Source organism: Phocoena sinus, chromosome 14 (genome assembly GCF_008692025.1).
Source record: "Phocoena sinus isolate mPhoSin1 chromosome 14, mPhoSin1.pri, whole genome shotgun sequence".
Classification (NCBI taxonomy): Eukaryota; Metazoa; Chordata; class Mammalia; order Artiodactyla; family Phocoenidae; genus Phocoena; species Phocoena sinus.
The window spans coordinates 37,760,546-37,781,545 of record NC_045776.1 but is presented as its reverse complement, the minus strand read 5'-3'; the positions used below and the strand labels follow the sequence as shown (position 1 = coordinate 37,781,545).

General features: G+C 50.6%; 1 protein-coding gene across 13 annotated transcripts in view; it reads right to left on the bottom strand.

The window, feature by feature from the left end:
• Positions 1-20,707, bottom strand: part of CELF4 (CUGBP Elav-like family member 4) — a 299,015-nt gene extending 278,308 nt beyond the window's left edge. For 8 of the 13 annotated variants that reach the window (XM_032602699.1, XM_032602703.1, XM_032602698.1 and 5 more), the window contains exon 1: positions 20,261-20,676. In XM_032602699.1, coding sequence (XP_032458590.1) covers positions 20,261-20,546 — 286 coding nt within the window. In that variant the 5' untranslated portion in view covers positions 20,547-20,676. Of the gene's footprint in view, positions 1-20,260 lie in introns of all 13 variants that reach the window. The other 5 variants (XM_032602691.1, XM_032602694.1, XM_032602695.1 and 2 more) reach the window with 1 other exon arrangement.
• Positions 20,708-21,000: the final 293 nt, after the last annotated feature.

Here is a 21,000-nt window from a genome sequence, read left to right as displayed (position 1 = left end):
AAACCTTGGGAGTTCCAAGGTCTGAGGCAGAGGCCAGGATCTTCATTTCTCATCAGATTTCCAGGGAATTTGGACACAGGGGACCTAGGAAAGGCAGGGGAGGGTCAGGGTCTGTCCTCAGCTGCGGGAAAACAAGGCAGATTTCACCGAAGGGCTCTGTGTGCCTGGGGGCTACCTGCTGAGGGTGTTTCAGGCAAAGCACAGGTGACGACCCTGGATTTGAGTCCAGCGTGGTGATTCCCTCCTGATGAGCCCAAGACCTTAGAACCCATGGCGGCAGGTAGGACGGCTTTTCTCCTGCCAGGCCTCGGAGCAAAGTGAGTTCACGCCGGGGTCAGACTTAGGAAGAGCCTGCCCTTCATGTCTGCACCCCAGGAGCTGGATCAGCCTCAAGTGGACCAGAGATGAAGCAAAGGAACAGGGCCCCTGCAGCTAGACGCGAGACAGGGCTCAGGGACCCTGGGTGTCTGGACAGAGGACAGATCCGGGAGGGCAGAGATGCATTCAGCCCGGGAGCATTTCCCGGGAACCTCACCCTGGCCTCCTTGGCGCTGTCCCTCCCTCAGGACACACTGCTTCCAAGCCCTGCCTCTGGGCTGGTTGAGTTTGAGCACCATCTGCTTCCACCCAGATGGAGGCAGTGGGGAGGGGGCCCTCTCTCTTCCCATAGCTGCTGCCCCTCCCCGCAAGCTCCCTCTCTGTCTCTGTCTCTGTCTGTCACGCGTGCACACACACACGCACACACACACACACACACACACACACACACAGCCCCACACTTTCGGTTGTCTCCGAGAGGAGCTGGGTGCGCAGGGCTACCCGGAAGTTGAGGAGTCCCGACCTCCTCTTTCTCATCTCCCAGGGGAAGCTGTGGGCAGAATGTGAGAAAAATGCCACAGATGGCCCAGCCGTGCATCCACGAAAGCAGCGAGGTCTCTGGAGGACAGTCTCCCTTAGCGTCCCACCCACTCAGGCTGCCCATACAATACGTGTGTGGGACCCTGCCTCCCCCAGACCTTCCCCCACCCCTCTCCCACACCCTGGCCAGAGGCTCCTCGAGAGACACCCCACTCACACACATTTGCAGGGAACTTCAAGGGTGCCCGCCCAGGGAGTTGGACCCATCTTTTCTGCCGTTTTTCACGTGCACTTGGTAGAAACTCTAGTCATAGCTTACAATCTGTAACTTAGAAACTGGCCCACCTGGGCCCCTGACATCCCCCATACGCCGGCGTCCCCTCAGCACTTCTGGTATACACGTCCACACGGCCCCTTGCCTGGGCCTCCCCAGCTGAGATTGCAGTGTGCTTATATGGAGGCGGTGTGTGTGCATACACACACACACACACACACACACACACACACACACACACACTGTTCTCACAGAGGCTACAGGCAAGGGCTCCAGATCCCAGAGCTCTGCTCAGACCCAGAGCTTCAGGATGGGGGCAGAGGCGTTTCTGGCATGAGATACCCCTGGGCTGAGAGAAAGGGGGGACCCACCTGGGTAGCAGGTCCCAGGATGAGGGAGCTTTGCAGCTGTGCAGGAACAAGCAAAAGCCTCCTCTGCTCCCTTACATCCCTTTCCAGAACCAGGGCAGAAATCACTGCTCTCCTGTACCCGACACGCACACATGCCCCATACAACATCAGCATACGTGTACACGCATGAAGGAGACTCACAGGACACAGTAATGCCAAACACAAGGAGACGACACGCATCCACACAGCATGCCTTGAACAGACTCACCGTGTGCCAGCAGCTAGCCACGCTGTGGCCGTTCATAGCTATCTCCATGGTCCCCAGAGCTGCCCACGGAGCCTCACCCCTCACGGCCCATCAGCACAGTAGGGTCACGTGGGACGGGGCAACACATACACACCGCCTCCCAGGGCAGCCCAGAGCATCTCATATCCAACACACCTGGCCCAGGTCCGTGCATGGCAGAGCAGGCCCACCCCATTGTCCCAGGAAAGTCTCAGTTTCCAAATGGTTTGTTCGTCCTTCAGGAGGTGAACATTTAGTGGACTCATTCCCAAACCCTCAGGATTTTATCCTAAAGAAAACCATATGTTGCCCATTCTCTGATGAGCTCCTTGTCATTGCATCATTGCTAACCCTTTGCTCCATGTAGTGTGTGTGTGTGTGTGTGTGTGTGTGTATTTTCTTAATACAGATGGACAGGGCCACTTTGTCTGCCAAGCCTGGGTAAAGTGTGGTCCCATAGACAGACAGGAGCCCTGCAGGCCAGGGGCAGGCCTGGGTGGACAGCAGAGGTTCGATGTGGGAAGACATCCTCCCTCATTGCTAGGAGCCACAGAGGAGGCAGCCCGAGTGCTGGCCTCCAGGACAGATGGGCTGCAAACCTACACCTGTCGTCTCATCCCTTCCAGTCACTCTTTCCTGGAGGTGCCTCTTCTGGTCACAGGCCTGGCTTTACTTGTACTAGACCTGCCCAGGGCAGATGTACAGGGCTGGGGGGGTCCTTGGAAGGCCTGCCCCAAATTTCTCCAGGACCTTCCTTTGGTCTTGGTCAGTTGAGCAGAAACTTGGCCAGGATCCTGGGGGTGGATGCGGAAGAACAAATGCAGAGGGAGCATTCTCAGCAAATGCCTTCTGTAGATTTGTTGATTTCTAATGAGGATTTGGCTTTGACCTTTACGGGGCTCCCGCGCCACACAGGCGCTGGCGAGATGACTTTTGGCCCCTGGCCTAAGGCTGAAAGGTGAGCTGAGGGGGCCACTGGGCTCCCTCCCTGCCTCCAAGCTGGGCCCTTGTTATCCCTTTCTCTAAACCAGCTGGTTTTGCTTCTCCTGCTACAGAGTTATGGGGCTAAATTGTGCCTGTGGCCTTATGGTTAATTAAGCCTTGTTGAGGTCTGGTGTGTGAGTGTGTGCTTCTGTGTGAGTATATGCATCTATGTCTGTGTGTGTACCTCTATGTGTGCATGTCTGTGTGTGTCTATGTGTGACTCGGTATGTTTCTGTATGCCTGTGTCTGTGAAATGTGTTTATGTGTGTGTGCTGTATCTATATTTTGGGGTGTGTGTGCTTGTGTACATGGGTATCTGAGTGTCCTTATGTGAGTGTGTTCCTATGTGTGTCTGTGAGTATATATTTCTTTGTGTGTCTATACATGTGTGTGTATCTGTAAGAGGGTGTGTTTATGTGAGTTATCTCTGTGTGTCTGTAATGTGTATATGTACTTGTGTGTGTGTGTGTGTATGTGTGTTTTCAGAACCTCTGTAAAATGTGGTGTGGGATAATTTAAGAAAACCTTAGCTTTTAATGTCACAGGGCTTCAGTATCCCCATCTGTAAAATGACGGCGATGGAAGAGGTGATCTTTTTATTTACTTCCATAAAGGGAGCTGCAGTCATGGAAATGTGGGGGGTTTGAGAATATGACAAATATGGTTGCAAATTCTGGCTCTGCGTCTCCATAGCGCGTAAGCTCCGTCGAGTTCCTGCTCTTCAAGCTTCTGTTCCTGTGGCATTCAAAGGGGCACAGTGACATCTCTGTCGCAGTTTTGTCACGAGGATTTGATGAGATAAAATAAGCAAGAGTCCTACGTGTACGCCATGTAGTAGGTGCTTTGTCAATATTCCCTCCCGTCCATCCTGATGTCAGCCCAAGCATCCTATTTCTGAGTGAGCAGGACTTTCAGAGCTCTCTGTGTTCTGATGGGGTGCTGGCACTCAGTACGTGACAATGACCCTGGAGATTTTAACTTTTACACCTCATTTTCCCTCCTTTTAGCTCATTCCATCCTCACAATGACCCTAAGAGGTGGGGTGGGCAGGGGTCACTGCAGTGATTCGAGAGAGGAGAAAGCTGAGACTCTGACCAGAGGGCCGGGCAGGGCGAGGACCAGGCGTCCAGCTCCATCCCTGGTGCACCAGCCACCTCTGCAAGCAGGCAGTGTCCAGAGCGCCAAACACTGCCTGCTCCCAGGGGCCCCTCTAAGGATCCAGGCCTCCCTTGCACTGTCAGGCCCAGAGAGAAGGAGCTTTCCCGAGACCCTCTGATGCATGCAGCTCATCTGCTGGACAGATGTGAACAAGCAGACTTTTGCACAGGAATCAGAGGGGAGACTTCGTGAAGGGTGGTCGGTGCCTCCCAGAGCTGGCTCTGGTCTGCCTGCGAGGAGCTGATCCCCCTTCCCTCAAACAGTCGGGGGTGTGGACACCCAAGGTCAGATTCAATAGCCTTGTCACCCACCTTATTTATAGGATTTGACTCTAAGTGATGATTCCTGGTTTCCCCAAGTCCAAACCACTGCAGAGCAGAGTGGTGTGGCCCCAGAGAGCAGGGGAGCAGACACCCTGAGTTAATGAACAGGCTCAGCCTCCCAAGAAGATACACTCAGTTTCACCTTTAACCCTGGGCAGGTTGGTGGTGAAACAGACAAACCAATCATACATTCCTTAAATCATCGCTGCCCTTTGGCCAGGGGCTGCCCAGGCCAAGCCCCACGAATCTGCCTACTTGGCCATCGGCCAGGCCTCTGCCCCCTCTGGTTCGCCCAGGCCCCTTCCCTGGCTCGCCGGCATCTGTTCTGAGCCTGAGCCGTTCTGCTGTATCCTGGCAGGATTTGACCAGGTTGTAATTTTCCTTCATGATCCCTTTTCCATTTTTCTTTATAAAAAAGGTATCAACTGTACCTGGTTGCAATAGGGATGAAAGAGGTAATAGACAAGAAAGCCCTTTACAGATTAAAATGCTATGTAAATGGAAGGCATACTATAATACAAATGAAATATATAATTTAACATGTATGATACAGTCTATAAGATACAAGATCTAACTTTAAATGACCAAAACACCTTTGGTATATAGGTTATACGGGTATGGTAAAACATATGACTTAATTTGGTATATAACGTGATTTAGAGTATATACTGTGATCTATCGGATTATGTAATATCTCATGACATATCATATTCTGAGCACAGAGGAAAGTAGAATCAAAATCAGTCGACATTAGGTTATTTTGGCATTCAAAACACGAGCCCCAGATTTGTGATTTTAACAGCTGAAGCTGGGAGGGAGAAAACTAAAAATACGAACGGGGAAGATATCTCCATCGACCGGCAATGTGGCCCACTGGGTGGGGGGGATCCGTGGGAAGGCAGAAACCCCAAGAATAGGTCTGGGAAAGGGGAGCAGTGGGGAGAAAGCCTCTTGGGAGGAGGTGGAGGAGTCACGCTTGGCAGTGATTGTTCCTACTATTTACGAAGCCAGATGAGGAGCTATAGGGCTTGCGGTGGCCCCCGAGTCTGCTGATTAGCTGGAGATTATATTGACGATGTAATAAAAATTCACTTTGTCTATTAAGTTTCACCAGGACAATCAGGAGAGATGAGATAAAAATCAGAGGAAATGAATAACAGAATGGAGGAGAAAAACCATGAGCCTCCGTCCCTGCCAAGGTCCCGGTGTGTCTCCCCTTTTCCTGCCCACCATGGGGCATGGGCCCAGAAGCCCCCAGCCTTGCACCTGGGCAAAGCTGACCTGGCAACGTCCCTGAGCTGGAGCTGGGCTGCTTTCAGGAAGGGACTCGGCGCTTCAGATACGGCACTGGTTTAAGTTTACTGACTGTGTTTAATATTTGATTAGACCTCTGACTTGGCAGCCTCCTGGGTGCGCCGGCCCTGCTGGGAGACAGGCAGGGTCTGAGTCCCTCCGCTGCCTGCTTCACCTGGTCCTGTGGCGTGGGATGGGTTGGTCCATGTCCTGGCCACACAGCTTTAGGCCAGGCAGGCCCATGCCCAGGGAGCAGCCAGAGGCCTCCCAGCCTCACGGCCTCTCCCTCTGGCTAGGCTTGTGCCAGAAATCCCACCACGAGAGATGTTTCTTTGGGTTATGGCCTGGGCTCTAAAAGGTCCCTGTACGAGGCACATGTCACCAGTGACGGTAACTCATTAGTGTCCATTAGCCACTAGGGACGCATCTGCCCAGTTTGATTTGTCAGATCAGCAAGGGGCAGGACTTGGAAGGGATAGGAAAGGGAGGTCATTTGGGTTGGGGACCGTTGTGCCCTGAGAGCCCTGGGGCTTGGGGTTTGGGGCCTGGGGGCATCGGGGGAGTGTAGAGTAGGTGCGTGGGGGGGCACTGGAGGACTCCAGCTCCGTGATGGGGCCCAGTTCTGCTCCCCCGCTGAGAAATCCCAGGGGTCAGGAAGATGCTGCAGGGTCAAGCTCTGTGGAAGGCCTGAACGAGGGCAGTTTTCCTTCCCCTAAAGAGTCGGCCACAAACACTCCTGTGTTCGGGGCCCTAAAGATCACCTCATCTCTTCCTGCTTCTCTGGGCTGGGTTTCTCTCCCAGAGATGGAGGAAGCACCCCCAATTCCTCCCATGCAGGAAACAGGCTGCCCAGGGAGCCTGACACCCTTGCCCGGGTGTGCTGTCCACACTGGGAGTGGTTCTTCCTGGGAACTGCCAAGATTCTTCCAGCCACAAGACCAGTGTCACCCCAGGAAATGCTGTCCTGGGCTTTATCCACTTGGCTTATCCTGCTTGGCTTCCTGCAGCCACTCCTGAACTGGGGGCCAGCACAGAGGAAGGGCAGAGGGCCAGGGGGAGATTCCCACCTCTAGAAACACCCAGTTTACTGTTCGGGATGTTCAGCTGAGTAAGCTTTGGGGACAGTCTGGATGCCTGACTAGGTGACAGGGAACATGGGCACGGGTTGAAATATTCCACGAGTAACCTCTCAGCCCAAGTGGGCTGCCGTTCGGACAGCTGAAGGACACTGCAGCCCCAAAGAAGGTGAGGCCTGTCCTTGCAGGTCCTACGTGTGTCACCACCTTCCTCAGACATACCTGCAACCCACCCACCTACCCCTGCACCCAACTCTTCTCTCTCAGCTGGGCTGGTGGTAGGTCGAAATTTATTCAAAGTGAGAAATTCCTTTATCCACCAGCCTGAGAACAAGACTTTACTGCAGTGGGACAAAAACGAAACATAATGGAACAAAACGAAACAAAACAAGCAGGCCAGCAGCAAGCCAGCCTCCGGGCTCTGCTCTGCCTTTTTCCCATGTCCCAGCCGGGCTTCTGCCACCCTCTCTACCTGGGAGCCTGGGGCCAAGCCCCTTGGGCCGGAAGCTGGTACCCCTATCTGATTACTCCTCTTTGGTGGGGGGCGGTCCTTCATTCCCCACACAGGACATTTGCATTGGGTAGTCTTATATTTGTGGGTTTGCTGCTTCCTAGCACACCCAGTTATTCTCGGTGGTGATGGTGGGTTCCTGCCTTCCGAGGAGAGGACTTGACCCTCAGGGCACCTGAGTCGCACATGAATCTGCCTCCTTGAGGGAGGTGTGTTTCTGCCCCCACCGCACCCTGGTCTTCCCTGAGTGTCTCCCCCATCAGATTGGAATGCTGCACTTGTTCTCTGCTTTGCAGAAGGCTGCCCTGCCCCATGGGGGTAGGCAGGGCACCCTGCTCTCCGCATGGGGCTGGTATGCCCTAGATGCAGACTGCAGCTGGGTCGATGACTCCCCTGCTGTTGCCCCAGCCGGATTCTCCTGCCTCTGCCAGCCTTGGGGGACCCTCTCCTCCCGGCTCTGTGGCCTCTGTTGTGGACCAACCTGGCTCAGCTGACATAAGTCAGAACATTCAGGGTTAATGTTTTGCTGAGAAACTTGAGAAACTCAGGAGAAACAAATCAAGGCTTTGGAGACAGTGTGAGTCGCAGACGGGGGTCTCGCACAGAAGGGAGCAGGAACCTGGCGCCCCCAGCTGCAGCTCTGCGGCCACCACCTGGGCCTCTGCTCCTGTCCTCCCGTCCAGCGGCCTGCCACTGTGACCTGGCCTGTGGAGTGGCTGCTCACTGCTGCCTTCGGGCGCGCTTTCCCAGCTGAGACACCGCCTGGTTATCTGCATTCCTCTCCTCTCTCTGGGGACCTGCTCGGCTGCCTCGTCCCTTCAAGCCCCAGGCCTCACCCTTTACTTCTCATTCCAGTGGATTTTCAAACCTGCCCAGCACAATAACAACAGAATTGACTCTAAAATAAACCTAATAATTTACTTATTGAAATAATCAAGATGAGAGCAAAGCGGAGGTCTCAGTTTTTAAGAAAAAGAGTTTTAAAAATTGCAAGAGAAAACGCAGCCTGGAAATAAGCCAGTGGTGGCTCTCGCGCTCTGTGCCTCTCACTCCGATGGCCCACGGAACTTTGGTGCTCTGGAGCTGCTGCCCTGGGGTCTCAGCTGGACCTAGGTGGCAGGTGTGCCAAATGATCACTAACTAATCCGTCCTGTGCCCAGGCCCGGGTGGTCAGGCACAGGGTTGAGTGTGCGTGTGTGCCTTCTGGGGGCATTTGGAGAGTCCTTTGCAAAAGCTGAGGGATGTAACAGTTTGGAGCTGGACTCACGTCAGACCCCTAAGTATAGAAAAGATTCTGGTGCTGCAACACAGGGAATGAAGAATAAAATCCGTACGAAACCGCACACGAGTTATTCATTTTTGAAATGAAACCAAACGCACCTGCATACTGAATTACAATACTTGCTGGATTTTCTGATCCTCCTCTCTTGTTTCATGTTGGCGCTGTTTTGCTGGTGCCCCAGGCTTGGGCTCAGGGTCCCATGCAGCCGACTCCTACACGGGGCTCCCATGCGTAAGAGGAGTGCCCCCCTTGTCCTGTAGAGGTAAGGAGTGGTGTGCGGGAGAGGACTGGACACCGAGCCAGGACGGCGGTAGGAGCGGCACCTCAGCTTCAGGGGCCCTGCTTGAGAGTAGGAAGCTCTCCCTCTCACGGTCAGAGGGCAGGCAACCGCCGGAGGAGAGGGGAGCCCCTCCACATGCACAGTTTGGGGACCCCTCCCTAAGGTAGGGAAAGGGTCTACAGGAGGGTCCTAGCCTCTTGGCTTTGGACTGTTCTCCTAGAGTTCCTTAGACCCAGGCCTTTGGGGCCGACGCAGTGGTGTGGCTCTGTGGACCAGGAGGGTACACCCTCCCCAAACACCTCTGTGGCCATGCCTAGTCTGGGCCCCGTGTGGTGGGCAAGTCCAGAGATCTGGGAACTGTCCAAGGTAGCCTCAGCTAACAAGGCTGGGCCATTAGCACGGGGGAGGGAACAGGGACTGGCAGAGGCCCTTGCTCCCAAGGGCTGGGTGTAAGTCTCTGGAGGGACTCTGAGTGTGCCAGAGGCCAGGAGGGGGAGGCAGGTGGCCTGTCTGCTGAGTTCCAAGCACTCCTACCCCAGCCACAGGGACCATTTCCTCTCCTTCCTTTACATCAAAGGCATCTCCCCTGCACCTTAGCAGTTCCTTTCCTATCGTCCATCATCACCCCACCAGGGGACCTGGCCTCTAAGGCAGTCTCCCTTCCAGCTGCCTGCACAGGCTCTGGGAACAGAGAAAAGAAATGATCCAAATTGTCGGGCTCTGTTCCGTCTCTCTCTGCCAAGCCCTCGGCCACTGGAGTCTCTGCTGTCCACTTCTCCCTCAGAACACCTGATCAGGTGCTGCCCAGCGTGGCCAAGGAGGACCAGGAACAGCCTGAGCTGGGCTCCAGTGCGCAAGGCCATGAGAGGCCAGGGGCATGCCAGACAACAATTCCAAGGCCAAGGACACATGGCCTTCCCTTTCCTTCCTGCTCACTGTGCCTGGAGGTGAGCCTGAGTGAGCGACGGCCTTCTGCAGTCCAGACCATACCAACCTGACCAACAAGGCTTGACGAGAAAAGACCCTGGCTCTGCTGGTCTCAAGAACCCAGTCACGTGATTGATGGGATTGGGTGCCTTTCTTCCTGGGACCTTTAAGCAGCAAAGGGTGCACACTGACATCCCCCTGAGGCCAATATCCAGCCATGTAACTAGGGATGCTGCTTCAGGCTCACACCACCCCTCAGAGATAGACCTCTTCACACGGCGGGTGCAAGGATGCTCTCTGTGCCCCATCCGGTGAGACCAAGCCAAGCCAAGTATTGATTTGACAGAAAGATGTGGATATGTTGGGTGGATAATGGTTAGGGGATCCTATTTCTTTCTTTTCCTGTCCAGAGAACACCTCTCCGCTACCTCACCCCGTTGGAAAGCGGAGGCCGGATGAAGGAAAGCATTCTTTTTTGGTGTACCTGCCAGGCGAGAGGCAGCACTCACTGGGAGCGGTATGGCCAGAAGCAGCTATGGGGAGGTCCGCTGAGGGCCACGCTGCAGACGGCACTTTGCTGCTCCCAGCCTCAGTCTCTTTATCTGTGCGGCGGCAGCAATGCATTCGGCTTTCTCCAGGCCACAGAGGGGAGTTTGACTCAGCTCAGTCTCACAACCTTCCGCACCGAAACTCCCAATCATAGGAATGCTTGACACTCCATAAGGCCGTGTTGTTTTGTACACACTGGGGGTGTGGCCTCTTGCCTATTTGAAGGTTGCCCTGGTAGACACCTCCTTCCTGGGTGCTTTCCAAGGGTTCAAGACCAGGGAGCCTCTGGGAACAAGGTCCCCCTTTCCCACCATGGAAAGAGCTCTCAACATCTTCACCTCTCCGTATATTCTTAGAACCAGTCAATATGATTAATTTTACATGGGCATAATTTCCTGCTGTTCCAGCGGAGTCCTCCTAGCCTTGCCCATCAGCAGCGACATGATACAGTTTCTGGTTATATTGGTCAACCAAGATATTGATATTATTAATAATGGATATCTATGTGCTGACCTTTGTCCATACAACTGAATCACTCTGGGCTGGCTGTCACATTTCGTTAAGAGCTATTGATAAGCCCATGCATGGAAGGGCATGTATGATCTTAGGTGTGTGATTTCACTCAACATCAAGCACCGCCTGTGCAAATCTACCTTTGCTGGGTGAACTGGTGTGGGTACAGTGCCATGTGCAAGAGAGAGACTGCGTGCGTGTGCTTGTGTGGTGAGGGTATGTGTGTGAGTGTGTGAATGTGTGTGAGTCTGTCTTGAACACCGGGCCTTTTAGAGCTGATCAAATAGTCAATTAGAGCATTATAGGGAGGTAGCTGTATCAGAGACTGCTTACTAATACACTGTGATGTAGTGTTTGATCTTTGGATGCCTCTTGTCTCCTAGGACTAGCACAGGAGGCTTGGCTTTTTAAGGATATTATTAGGTTGGTCCTTGTTCTCTCAGTGTACCTGCCAGGCGAGAGGCAGCACTCACTGGGAGCGGTATGGCCAGAAGCAGCTATGGGGAGGTCCGCTGAGGGCCACGCCGCAGACGGCACTTTGCTGCTCCCAGCCTCAGTCTCTTTATCTGTGCGGCGGCAGCAATGCATTCGGCTTTCTCCAGGCCAGAGAGGGTAGTTTGACTCAGCTCAGTCTCACAACCTTCCGCACCGAAACTCCCAATCATAGGAATGCTTGACACTCCATAAGGCCGTGTTGTTTTGTACACACTGGGGGTGTGGCCCATTGCCTATTTGAAGGTTGCCCTGGTAGAAGGCATGCATTGTGTGCTCACGTGTGTGCACACAGGCACACAGATCTCATCGCTAGTCTCCGATTGCTGTCACCTCTGTAATTGCTGTCATTCCTACGTGGGTGGACAGCGCCTTCATCAAGTCTGTCTACGGTGATCCGTTCCTGTTTGGACCCGGACACGCTCACTTGCCGGGGCAGCCCCCTCACTCGCCCCTGTAAAGGGAAGCCAGCTAGCTAGAGAGATCTTTTGGATCCTCAGACTTGGTGTTTGAATAAACCAGACATGGATTAATTAGGTGTGACTGCATCATTAAATTAGAATAATGAACAAACAGCCACGTATGGCATTCAAATCTTCCTAGAATGACTCCAAGGGCTGCTTTCAAGTAAGTCACCTGTCAGTTTGTAGGTTTTGGGGACTCTGGAGAGTGAGGTTCCTGTCATATCTTGAGAAGTAGATTCTTTAGGCACCGCCTACGCCAGGCGAGGACCATCCTTCAATGCGTACCCGGACTCCGTAACCGAATCCAAACAATGGCTTGGTTCAATATAGCATCATCTATGCACGCTTCAGCTCCGAGCATTTCTCAGAGTGAAATACGACAGTAGCACAGGTGCTCAAGAGACAGGAGGGAGAAGTTAAGAGGTGTGGGCAGCGGATGTGAAATGTATCGATCCCATAATATTTATGTGGATGTGCACATAACTTGCTTGTGCACGTGCCTACACACACAAACACTCACACACACGCACATACACACGTCTCTTGCATTTCCATGAGCTCTGTTTTTATTCTATTGACACTCCCCATTTCAGCCAGATAGATTTGAAGGTGAACCAAGTCTTAGTCATGTAATTTTAGAAACAGCTGCTGAGAGGAAGCCCCATGCCCTCAGCGGGCAACACCCCTCACCGTCCCCATCCTAGGACAGAACGGCTGTGCGGTAAGATCCATTCATCTTTAACAAAGAGGAAGAAGCCACAGCTAAGAGGAAAGAAAATGGGAAGGAAGGTTGCTTGCCTCACCGTGAGCAGTAGGATAGCCTAATGCGTGGGGGCTTTGTTAGTAAGATCTGCTAAATATCCAGAAACCTTTGATCTGGAGCAGCTCTTAACAAAGGTGATTAATTAATTAAAGCAGAGTGTATTGCAATAAAGTAACATCGTGGTCAGTTTCATGCGCTGTCCAGAGCCGGCCTTCAGAAGTCTCCGTCAATTAAACTCTTGTTGGAGGCCAGCTCATTATCAATTTTTTTTCCCCTGAGCTTTGATCAATATTTTTGGATGTTCCATCCTCACGGAACCAGAACTATGTCTGTCTCCACGAGGGCACCCATTTATTTACATCTTGCAGATGGCCACGTAGGATTTGCTCCTGAGCTGAGCTGCTGGGAATTGCTTCATTTGAGCGTCAGTCAGCTTGTGCTGGAGGGGAGATATACAAGGGAGGATAAGGGAAACCAAAGGTGGAGTGAGTGGAAGGGGAGCAGCCCCGTGACTCTTTGGTCCTGAACACATCCCCTTCTGCTCCCGGAGGGACACAGAAAGGAGGGCAATTACCCTGGGGCTGCCCACCTGGCTGCTTTGTTGGTTTCTGTGGGCAGAGCTGTATCTTTGGCTTTATATCCATCCAGGGGCCACTGGAAACTGGATGGGTGGAGATGGAGGAAGCCCTTAGGGCAAGCACATCAACTCTGGGAATTCCTTTGCCACCGTTTCTACCCCATCATCGTCCTCTTGCCCTGGCATCTTTAACCATACCCTCACGTTGCCAAGTGGAACATGTATCTTTCTCTTCAGACCCACTGTGGGTTTTCGAGGGCATCTTAAATAGCGAGGAGAAAAAAGAAAAGAGGGAGTTGGAAGAGCATGATAAAAGGGCTCCAACTAAGCTGGGGGCTCTGTGCCCGTTCCCTAGGCTATTTGGGCAGAATTAGATGCCTTCTGTGATTCTTGGAGAATATGTGTATATGAGGGGCTGCAGAAAAGTTAAAAGTAAAGGAAGAGCATGTGATTTCCTTGTAGAGAGCCCAAAAGGCGGGCCACCAGGTCCCTGCCACCCCTGTGTGCATTCAGGCTAATGCAGTCCTTTGCTTGCCAGGGCCTAGCTGGACTGACTTGGTCAACTCCCCTGTATGTGTATGTCTCTGTGTGTGTGTGTGTGTGTGTGTGTGTGTGTGTGTGTGTGTGCGTGTGCGTGTGCGTGTGTGTGTGTGTGTGTGTGAAAGCACTACAAAAGAAAAGTTGGACAGGGATGCCAAGCGGCAGCAGGTGGGGTAGGGAATGCAAAGAGTGGAGGGAATGATCTCTGCAGAGAGCTGGGCTCTCGGATGGAAGGTCATTTCTAAAATGAGTCAGTAGGTGAGCAGAAGTGGGCAAGCCTTTGCAGAGTGATGTGTGGGGGGAGATGAACCCTCTCCCCAACCTGGACTTCTGAGTGGGGCTATCAGGCAGATGCACAAGAGCACGCCTGCACACTGGAACTTAGATCATTGACAAATCCAAGCCACGAGATCTGAGGTGGAGCATGTACATAATCACAAGGACAGCGTCATTCTCCTCTTTTCTTCATCAACCATCTCCCTGATCACACATATAGCCTTGCAAGATGAAACTACCCCTAACATCATCTCCACGACACTTGAATTTGTCATGTCTTCCCTGCGCACACATGCACACACACCACACACACACGCACGCACACACACACACGCATGCACTCACACCAACACCCACGCAGGCTGCAGCATCTTCCCTCCCCCAACCCTCCAGTACCCAGAGACACACACAGATTTTCACACCCTCGAGCTCTTCTCTCAGCATGTCACACGGGATTTCCCTTCCAAGTTCAGAAGCTCCTGCAGTTTCAGCCACTGTCAACCAGTGATCCCAGCTTGCGGCTGGCATTTCGGCCTTCCAACTTTCAGTGTTCCTTTTTTCTGCCTACGATGTTGGGCCTCATTCTCTATTGCGTCTTCCTCTCCTCTACAGAGTACTCATTCCAGATCTTCTATACCGAGATCCCTCCTGGGTCAGTTTGGAAACTGACCACCCTCTGGTGACTTGGAAGGTGTGAGCTGTGCAGTGTTTTTCCTAAATCCATCAGAAGCAAGTGAGACCAGCTCTTTTCTCAACCAAAGAGTGGGTGTTTTGGATATCTCTTCAGGCATCACTCAGAAGCTCCTCTCCCATCCTGGTCTATAAATTATAATAATGAGGATGATGATGATAATAATAATAATGACAGCGATAATGGCCTTTGCTCGAGTCACCGGAGAGTGCTGAGATCACTGGGTATCAGGAAAGCCCCCCAGCAATCAGCTCTTTGAAAGCACTCTGAAAACTTTACAAGACGCATGAACTGAGGGGACGTGTGCATATCTATGGCATACGTGTTTGTAATTGTTTTCCTTTGGGTTGTTTTAAAGCTATGACTTCATTCAAGAAATGCTTTTCTTTTTGTTTTATTTTGTTTTTTTGTTTGAGAAGTCACAAAACGTCAGCCAACTGGAGCAGGTGGAGAGAGTGAAAGTATGCCAAGGGGGTTCTTTCAACCCAATCTAGAATTCCCCATTAAAGCTGAGTGGGGCAGGGTGGGGGAGAAAGAGTGTTAACATCTCCCCGTTGAATTGCAGTAAAATCTAGGCCAGCCCTGGTTCCCATATGTGTGGGATGCGCTTAGTCATGCTTGCACATGGATGCATATACGTGCACATGTGCATATTGATTTATCTCTGCGTGTGGGGTGTGTGTGTGTGTGTGTGTGTGTGTGTGTGTGTGTCAATTCTCGGGAAGTCTGTTTAAAAGATAAATGAAATCATGCACAACCAGCAAATAACCACCAGCGTCTTAAATAAACGAATCAATTCCCAATAGTTTTTTTCTTTGCTCCTAGATAGGGTACTTATCAACGTCTGGAATTTGGAGGGTTTTTTTTTTTTTTTTTTTTTTTTAATGGGGGCAGTTGTTTAGGTTTATTTTAACATTGCAACAATCACTATTGCTAATTTTCCTTAGTGAAACTTATTTTTAAATGTTTTTCTTCTTATTACAGCTATCTCATTTTCCACATCTCTGTCTCACAAGGCAAATCTTTCTTTTAAAAGCTGTAGGTGTGTGTCCAGCCATTCTGCTAGTGTTTTTCCCTGGACAGAACTGAATTTTTATTTTTCCGAGTAGTTTTTAAAAGTTCATCTTACTTGAGCTGATGCCCATGCTGATACTTCGGCTTCCCTGTCTCTTAGGCTCATTTGAAAACAGAAATCAGATAGAACCTCACTAGCTTTAATTCACCTATCTCAGGAAAAAAAAAAAGGCAAAACAATAAAAAAAACCAATGAGCTCTTTCAGCTAAAGTCAAGTGGCAGAAACTCGATGTTTTGAGAATTGTTACCCCTTACACAAAAATACCAGACATAATTTTATGAAGATGGTCACAAATCATCCGAACATAATCATAACCCTTGCCCTTTCCCCTTCTCCCAGCTGTACCCCAAATCAAGGGGCTTGAGGAATTTACTACTCAGATACCATTGAAATGAGAGGTTGTGCATCTGACGATGAGTATATTTCTAAATGATATACTCTCCAGAGCTCAATGCACAGAAGGTTCCATTACTCTGTCCCCACCCTCCCTCTGGATGTAGTATGAAAGTATGTGGGCCCGACATCCCTGAAGCTGTGGCTCCTGGGTTGGGAGCCCCCGGGCTGCCACTAGAGTAGATTTTCCTCTATGCAGCAGGGGAAAATCTCAATGCAGAGTGGTTATCCAGGCCACAGATCTGTTCTGACTGGTTAACAAGAGGGACTGTGATGAGGACTTAGCTGTTTAGATTAAAATGCATCGCAGGCTCCGGGAACAAGCACATATCAGTAGTAAAGGCTGTTTAAACCTTTGGGGACAGCCCTATGCTTAGATCACATTAATTCATAAATATTATACTAAGTACCACTTAAATTGGACTTAAATGACTTCAAAGATAACGCATTATAATATGGCTATCCAGAGAGCACTAGTCTTTATGTCTCCCAGTAACTCAGTCTTTGCTGCCTCCTATCCTGCTAGATAAGACCAAAGTTATGAATGGATTGTGGCTTGTTCATGTGTGATCCACTAACTGTGTATGTGTGTGTGTGTTAGCAGTCGTGTGTGTGTGTGTGTGTGTGTGTGTGTGTGTGTACGTATTTTCAGTCACTGCCTTTGTTTTTCAGGAAATACAAGGAATAAAATAGAAATAAATAAAAGTGTTAGAAGGGAAGAATTAGACTAGTGGATGACCTGTTTCCTTCTCCAAGGGAGAAAAATTCTATAAGAAGGGGCAAAATTCGTCCTCAGTTCACTTCTGCTGATACCCTGGGAGTTTGCCTCTCTCTTCTTTAATCAATAGCCTAATGTCTTTCTCTTTGGAGCCTGGAAAAACAATCTTTCTTGAAGTGCTTCTAATGGGGGAGAAAAGGAGACTCTGAGTTAGCCGGGAGAGTTTGCATTAAACTGGGTTTTCTTCCTTAGGTGTTGTTTCTTCAAATTGTTCTGGGCTTTTTCCTTTCTTTCTCTCTCTGCCTAGCACCCAGATCTCCCCCTACCCATTTGCCTTCTCTTATCCAGGGGGTGAATTTACCTTTACGGTAATCACGCCAGTCCACAACTGCTATTTGCTGCCTCCCCAGCCCAACAGCCTTTCTCCGATACGGCTGGGTTTTCTCCACAACACACACCTACTCCCTCCTCCAGACTCCCAATTTGACTGGAGTAATTGCCTTTTAAGGTTCACTCTACGCATGGCAGGTATTCCATTAACCCTTAGAACTGTTTCCTTCTTTAGTTACCAGAAATGGCAGGTGGCCAACAAATGGATACCCACCTGAAATCTCATGTACTTAATGTAATTTTTACTTATTTTTTTTCTTCTTCTTTTAACCAGTAGCATATATATTCCATCCACACTGAAGGCCAGTATCCTGTCATGCCTCTCAATTTTATCCCAGTATGATTCATTAGAAGTTAGAAATTCAAGAAGGGGAAAGAAAAAGCCACAAATATACCCCGAAACCAGGCTTAACAAAGGCACGTTTCTATCCCTAGCCTCATGTTATAATTTAGACTTGGGGGAAATCTAGAAGTCAAATGCAACCCTCATTCTTCAAGCCTCATCATGGTTTTGACTAAACAGTAATTAATCACCAATGGCAAGCAAGTAATTTTTTAAGGTGGCCGGAAGCTTATTTTATCAGGATTAGCTAATAAATCAGGCTGTATCACTGAAGGAGGAGTTCAAACTCTTCTAGGAATGAATAAACCAGGCCTCGGAAACTGTCTCATTTATTCAGCTCTCTCAGAGCTTCCAAGCACTGTTAGGGACATTGTGGGCCAACCTTGCCTATAAAAATCTGAGGGATGGAGAGGCAGGAAGTTTCATAGGAAAAAAAATATATGCTCAGGCTCTGAAGGGTGAGCTTTGACAATGAAGCACCCAGCATTCCAGAGCCAACGGGCCTGCCTGCCCCTGACTGAGCCAGTTTAGAGGAGGAATTATTTAGAAAATGAAGTTTTGCTTGTCATAGGAATCCTCACCAGATGCGTGTATGCATATATATGATATGATACATAGACGCAACTATATCTTAACCTTCTCTACCTCGCTGATGCAAATGATGATAGTTCTACATCTTTGCTAGAGTAAAAGGGAGCCCCCAAAACATCAGAAACAGAGTGATGATACTAGCAAGCGATCGTGAGAAGAAACCAAGGAATATTGTTTAAGATTACCTTCATTTGGAATAAAGAAGCAAATAAAGTGCTCCAACCCAGATCTCATAGGAAGCTCGGTTCTTCACAACTGTCTTTTTGCCTCTAGTGGATACTGATTTTTTTAAACTTTAAAATCTCAAATCCCCACAAGAACCTATCATTAAGATGGGCAAAGTATTTCTCTACCTCTGCTTCTTAATTTTCATTATTGCTATTTTAAAATCTGGGGACATATTAAAATGACAAAGGTTTAATACCAACCTTGATTAGCTTCTAGGGAGCTTGATTGGAAAGGGAAAAACTACAGAGATATGGTTGACTTGAGAAGGAGGGTGAAAAAGGGGGAAACTGATATTATTTCGAAGACTGCCTCCCCATTCCACCTTTCCAGTTTCTCTTCTGAACAGACATTTTCTCCATATTGAATAAAGGTTGGTTTCTCTCTCCATTACAGCTCCCACCCTCACCCCACCCCAGCAAACCCAGTATATTTCCATTCTGCTATGTTTTTGTGCTACTCAACATGCCATTAACTTTAAGATTTACTCCTCAGCAGGCAAGCTGGAAGATGCTAAAGCCAATAAAAACTGCTCTCTGGGACTCCAACTATGAAGAGTTCGGAGCTCTGCTTAGTATTCGGATGAAGGGAGGGCTGAAGAAGGAGGGAGGCTGTGATAGTGAAAACCACTGCTGCTTTGAGAACCAGACAGCTCCGCGCTCTGCACCTAATGTGCCGGAGGATCAGCTCTGTTCATAGCCCATTTGTGGCCAAGGATGAGGCTGCCCTCTGTGTGTGGGTAGGTGTGCATGTGCGTGTGTGTGTTTTCATCTTTTAAACCACCAGCTCTAACACAGCATCTTCAGCAGCTCTCCACACTACTGTTTATTAAAAACGGAACGTCCATACACATCCCTTACAACTTCCTTAGCCCAATGCTCCTTCTCTGCCCGACGATCAATCTCTCTCAGAAAGCATTTAACTTGCCTACACAGCTCCAGCCCCGATTAATTCCCGCTGCACATCCTATACATTACTGTTAGGGAGCAAGCACTGGGCTAATTTCGTCACCCACCAGCCACCCACACACGTTCTACAACTGAACACGTTTGGGGCTCTGCCTTAAAGATAATAAAACAAGGAGAAAACAGGCAGGCTGCAGACAATTCCCATGACCACTTTCCTAAAAAGTTGCTGGGTTTTAATTCTTTGATCATTCTGTTTCCCCCTCCTCCAAGCACTCACTAGTAATGATTGCTTCAAGGGAAAGAAACGATGTACTATAAACCTCTCTGCATGGTGAGTTTGGGATAATTTAGGATACACCCTCCAAAATGCATATCTTTCACACACAGATTTTTTCTCGAAGCCCTGCTTTCTGGAGGAGGGGATCATCCAGGCTTCCCTGACCCACCCCCCCCACTCCACCCAGAGGATGGCTGGTTCTTTGCTAATTCTTACCTTAGGTTTTGTCCCCCTTTCCTTCAAACAACTAACCCCCCCAACCCCTCCTCCGCCACTCGCACCACAACCGGATTATTCAGGCACACAGCCCGACACGGAGAGTTTACTGTTAAATTGATAGCGAAATAAAAAATGTATCTTTGAATCTGTCACCTCTCTTCTTTTTAGACGGCTGCGCTCCTGCTACTCTGGCCCGGAGCGGAGAAGGAGAAAACCATCTCCGCTTAGTATTTCAGCACCACGGCGATGGACAGCACCCTTGGTCCCCGGCCGGCTGAGAGCCCGCCAGTCTGCTCAGCGTCCCGGGCTCGGCCGGTGCAGACGTCCCCATCCCAGTCTTTCAAGTCGCTGTACCCAAAAATCCAAGCCCCGTTTCCCCTCGATCCTCTCTTTCTTTCTCTTCTTCTTCTGCTCCCGCTGCTCTCCCCACGAAACCGCGTCTATCAGCTTTTTGCCCAAAACCCAGCCTTGCCCCGGCGAACAGCTCCCCACGCACCCCAGTCCCGGTCTCTGCTGCCGGAGCGCCTCCCTCCTCGGCGTCCGCCCGAGGCTCCCTCTCGCGCCGTCTCCCGCTCGCTCGTTCGTCGCTGGCCGATCGGCCCGCCCGCCCGCTCTTTCTCCCCGGCAAAGTTGGGAGCGAAAGGTGCACTCACCTTTGTGCATGCCTGTGAACCTGTCCTTCAGAACCGTAAGCTCGTAGATCTTGCCGAACTCCTCGAAGAGGGGCTTGAGGTCCTTCTCATCCAGGTTGCGGGGGATCTGCCCAATGAACAGCTTGATGGCATCGTGGTCCTTCATGGGAATGGTCGACGGGTTCCCCGGGCTGTGGCTTAATCCGTTCATATGCCCGGCGCTGCCCGGGCTGCTGCCGAGCCCGTTGGTACTGAGGCTCGCGTTGTCAGCCTGTCCGTTTGCTAACGTGGCCATCTTTATATACATAGAGAAAATCTTCTTTCCTTTTATTCTTTCTTGCTCGCACTCTCTCGCTCCTCTCCCTCGCAAGCTCGCTCGCGCTCACACACGCACACGCATACACACACTCGGGTTCTCTCCCCCTCGGTTTCTCTACACCTCGCTCTCCTCTCGCTCTCTGCTCTCTCTCTTTCTCCTCTCTTCTCTCGCTCGCTCGCGCTCGCGCTCTCTCTCCTCTCCCCCCCTCTCTCCCTCCCTCTCTTCTCTCTCTCTCCCTCTCTCCCTCTCTCTCTCTCTCTCTCTCTTTCGGTCTGATCAGATTTTTTTTTTTTCTTTTTTTTTCTTTTTCTTTTCTTTTTTTACATTGAACAGACAGGATCTCTGTCCTTTGCGTTTAAACAGGCTGGACCGGTTCAAGTTCCCAGTCAGACCAGGGGTGGGGGCGGCGAGTGTGCGCGCGCGGAAGAGCGGGGCGCGGGGC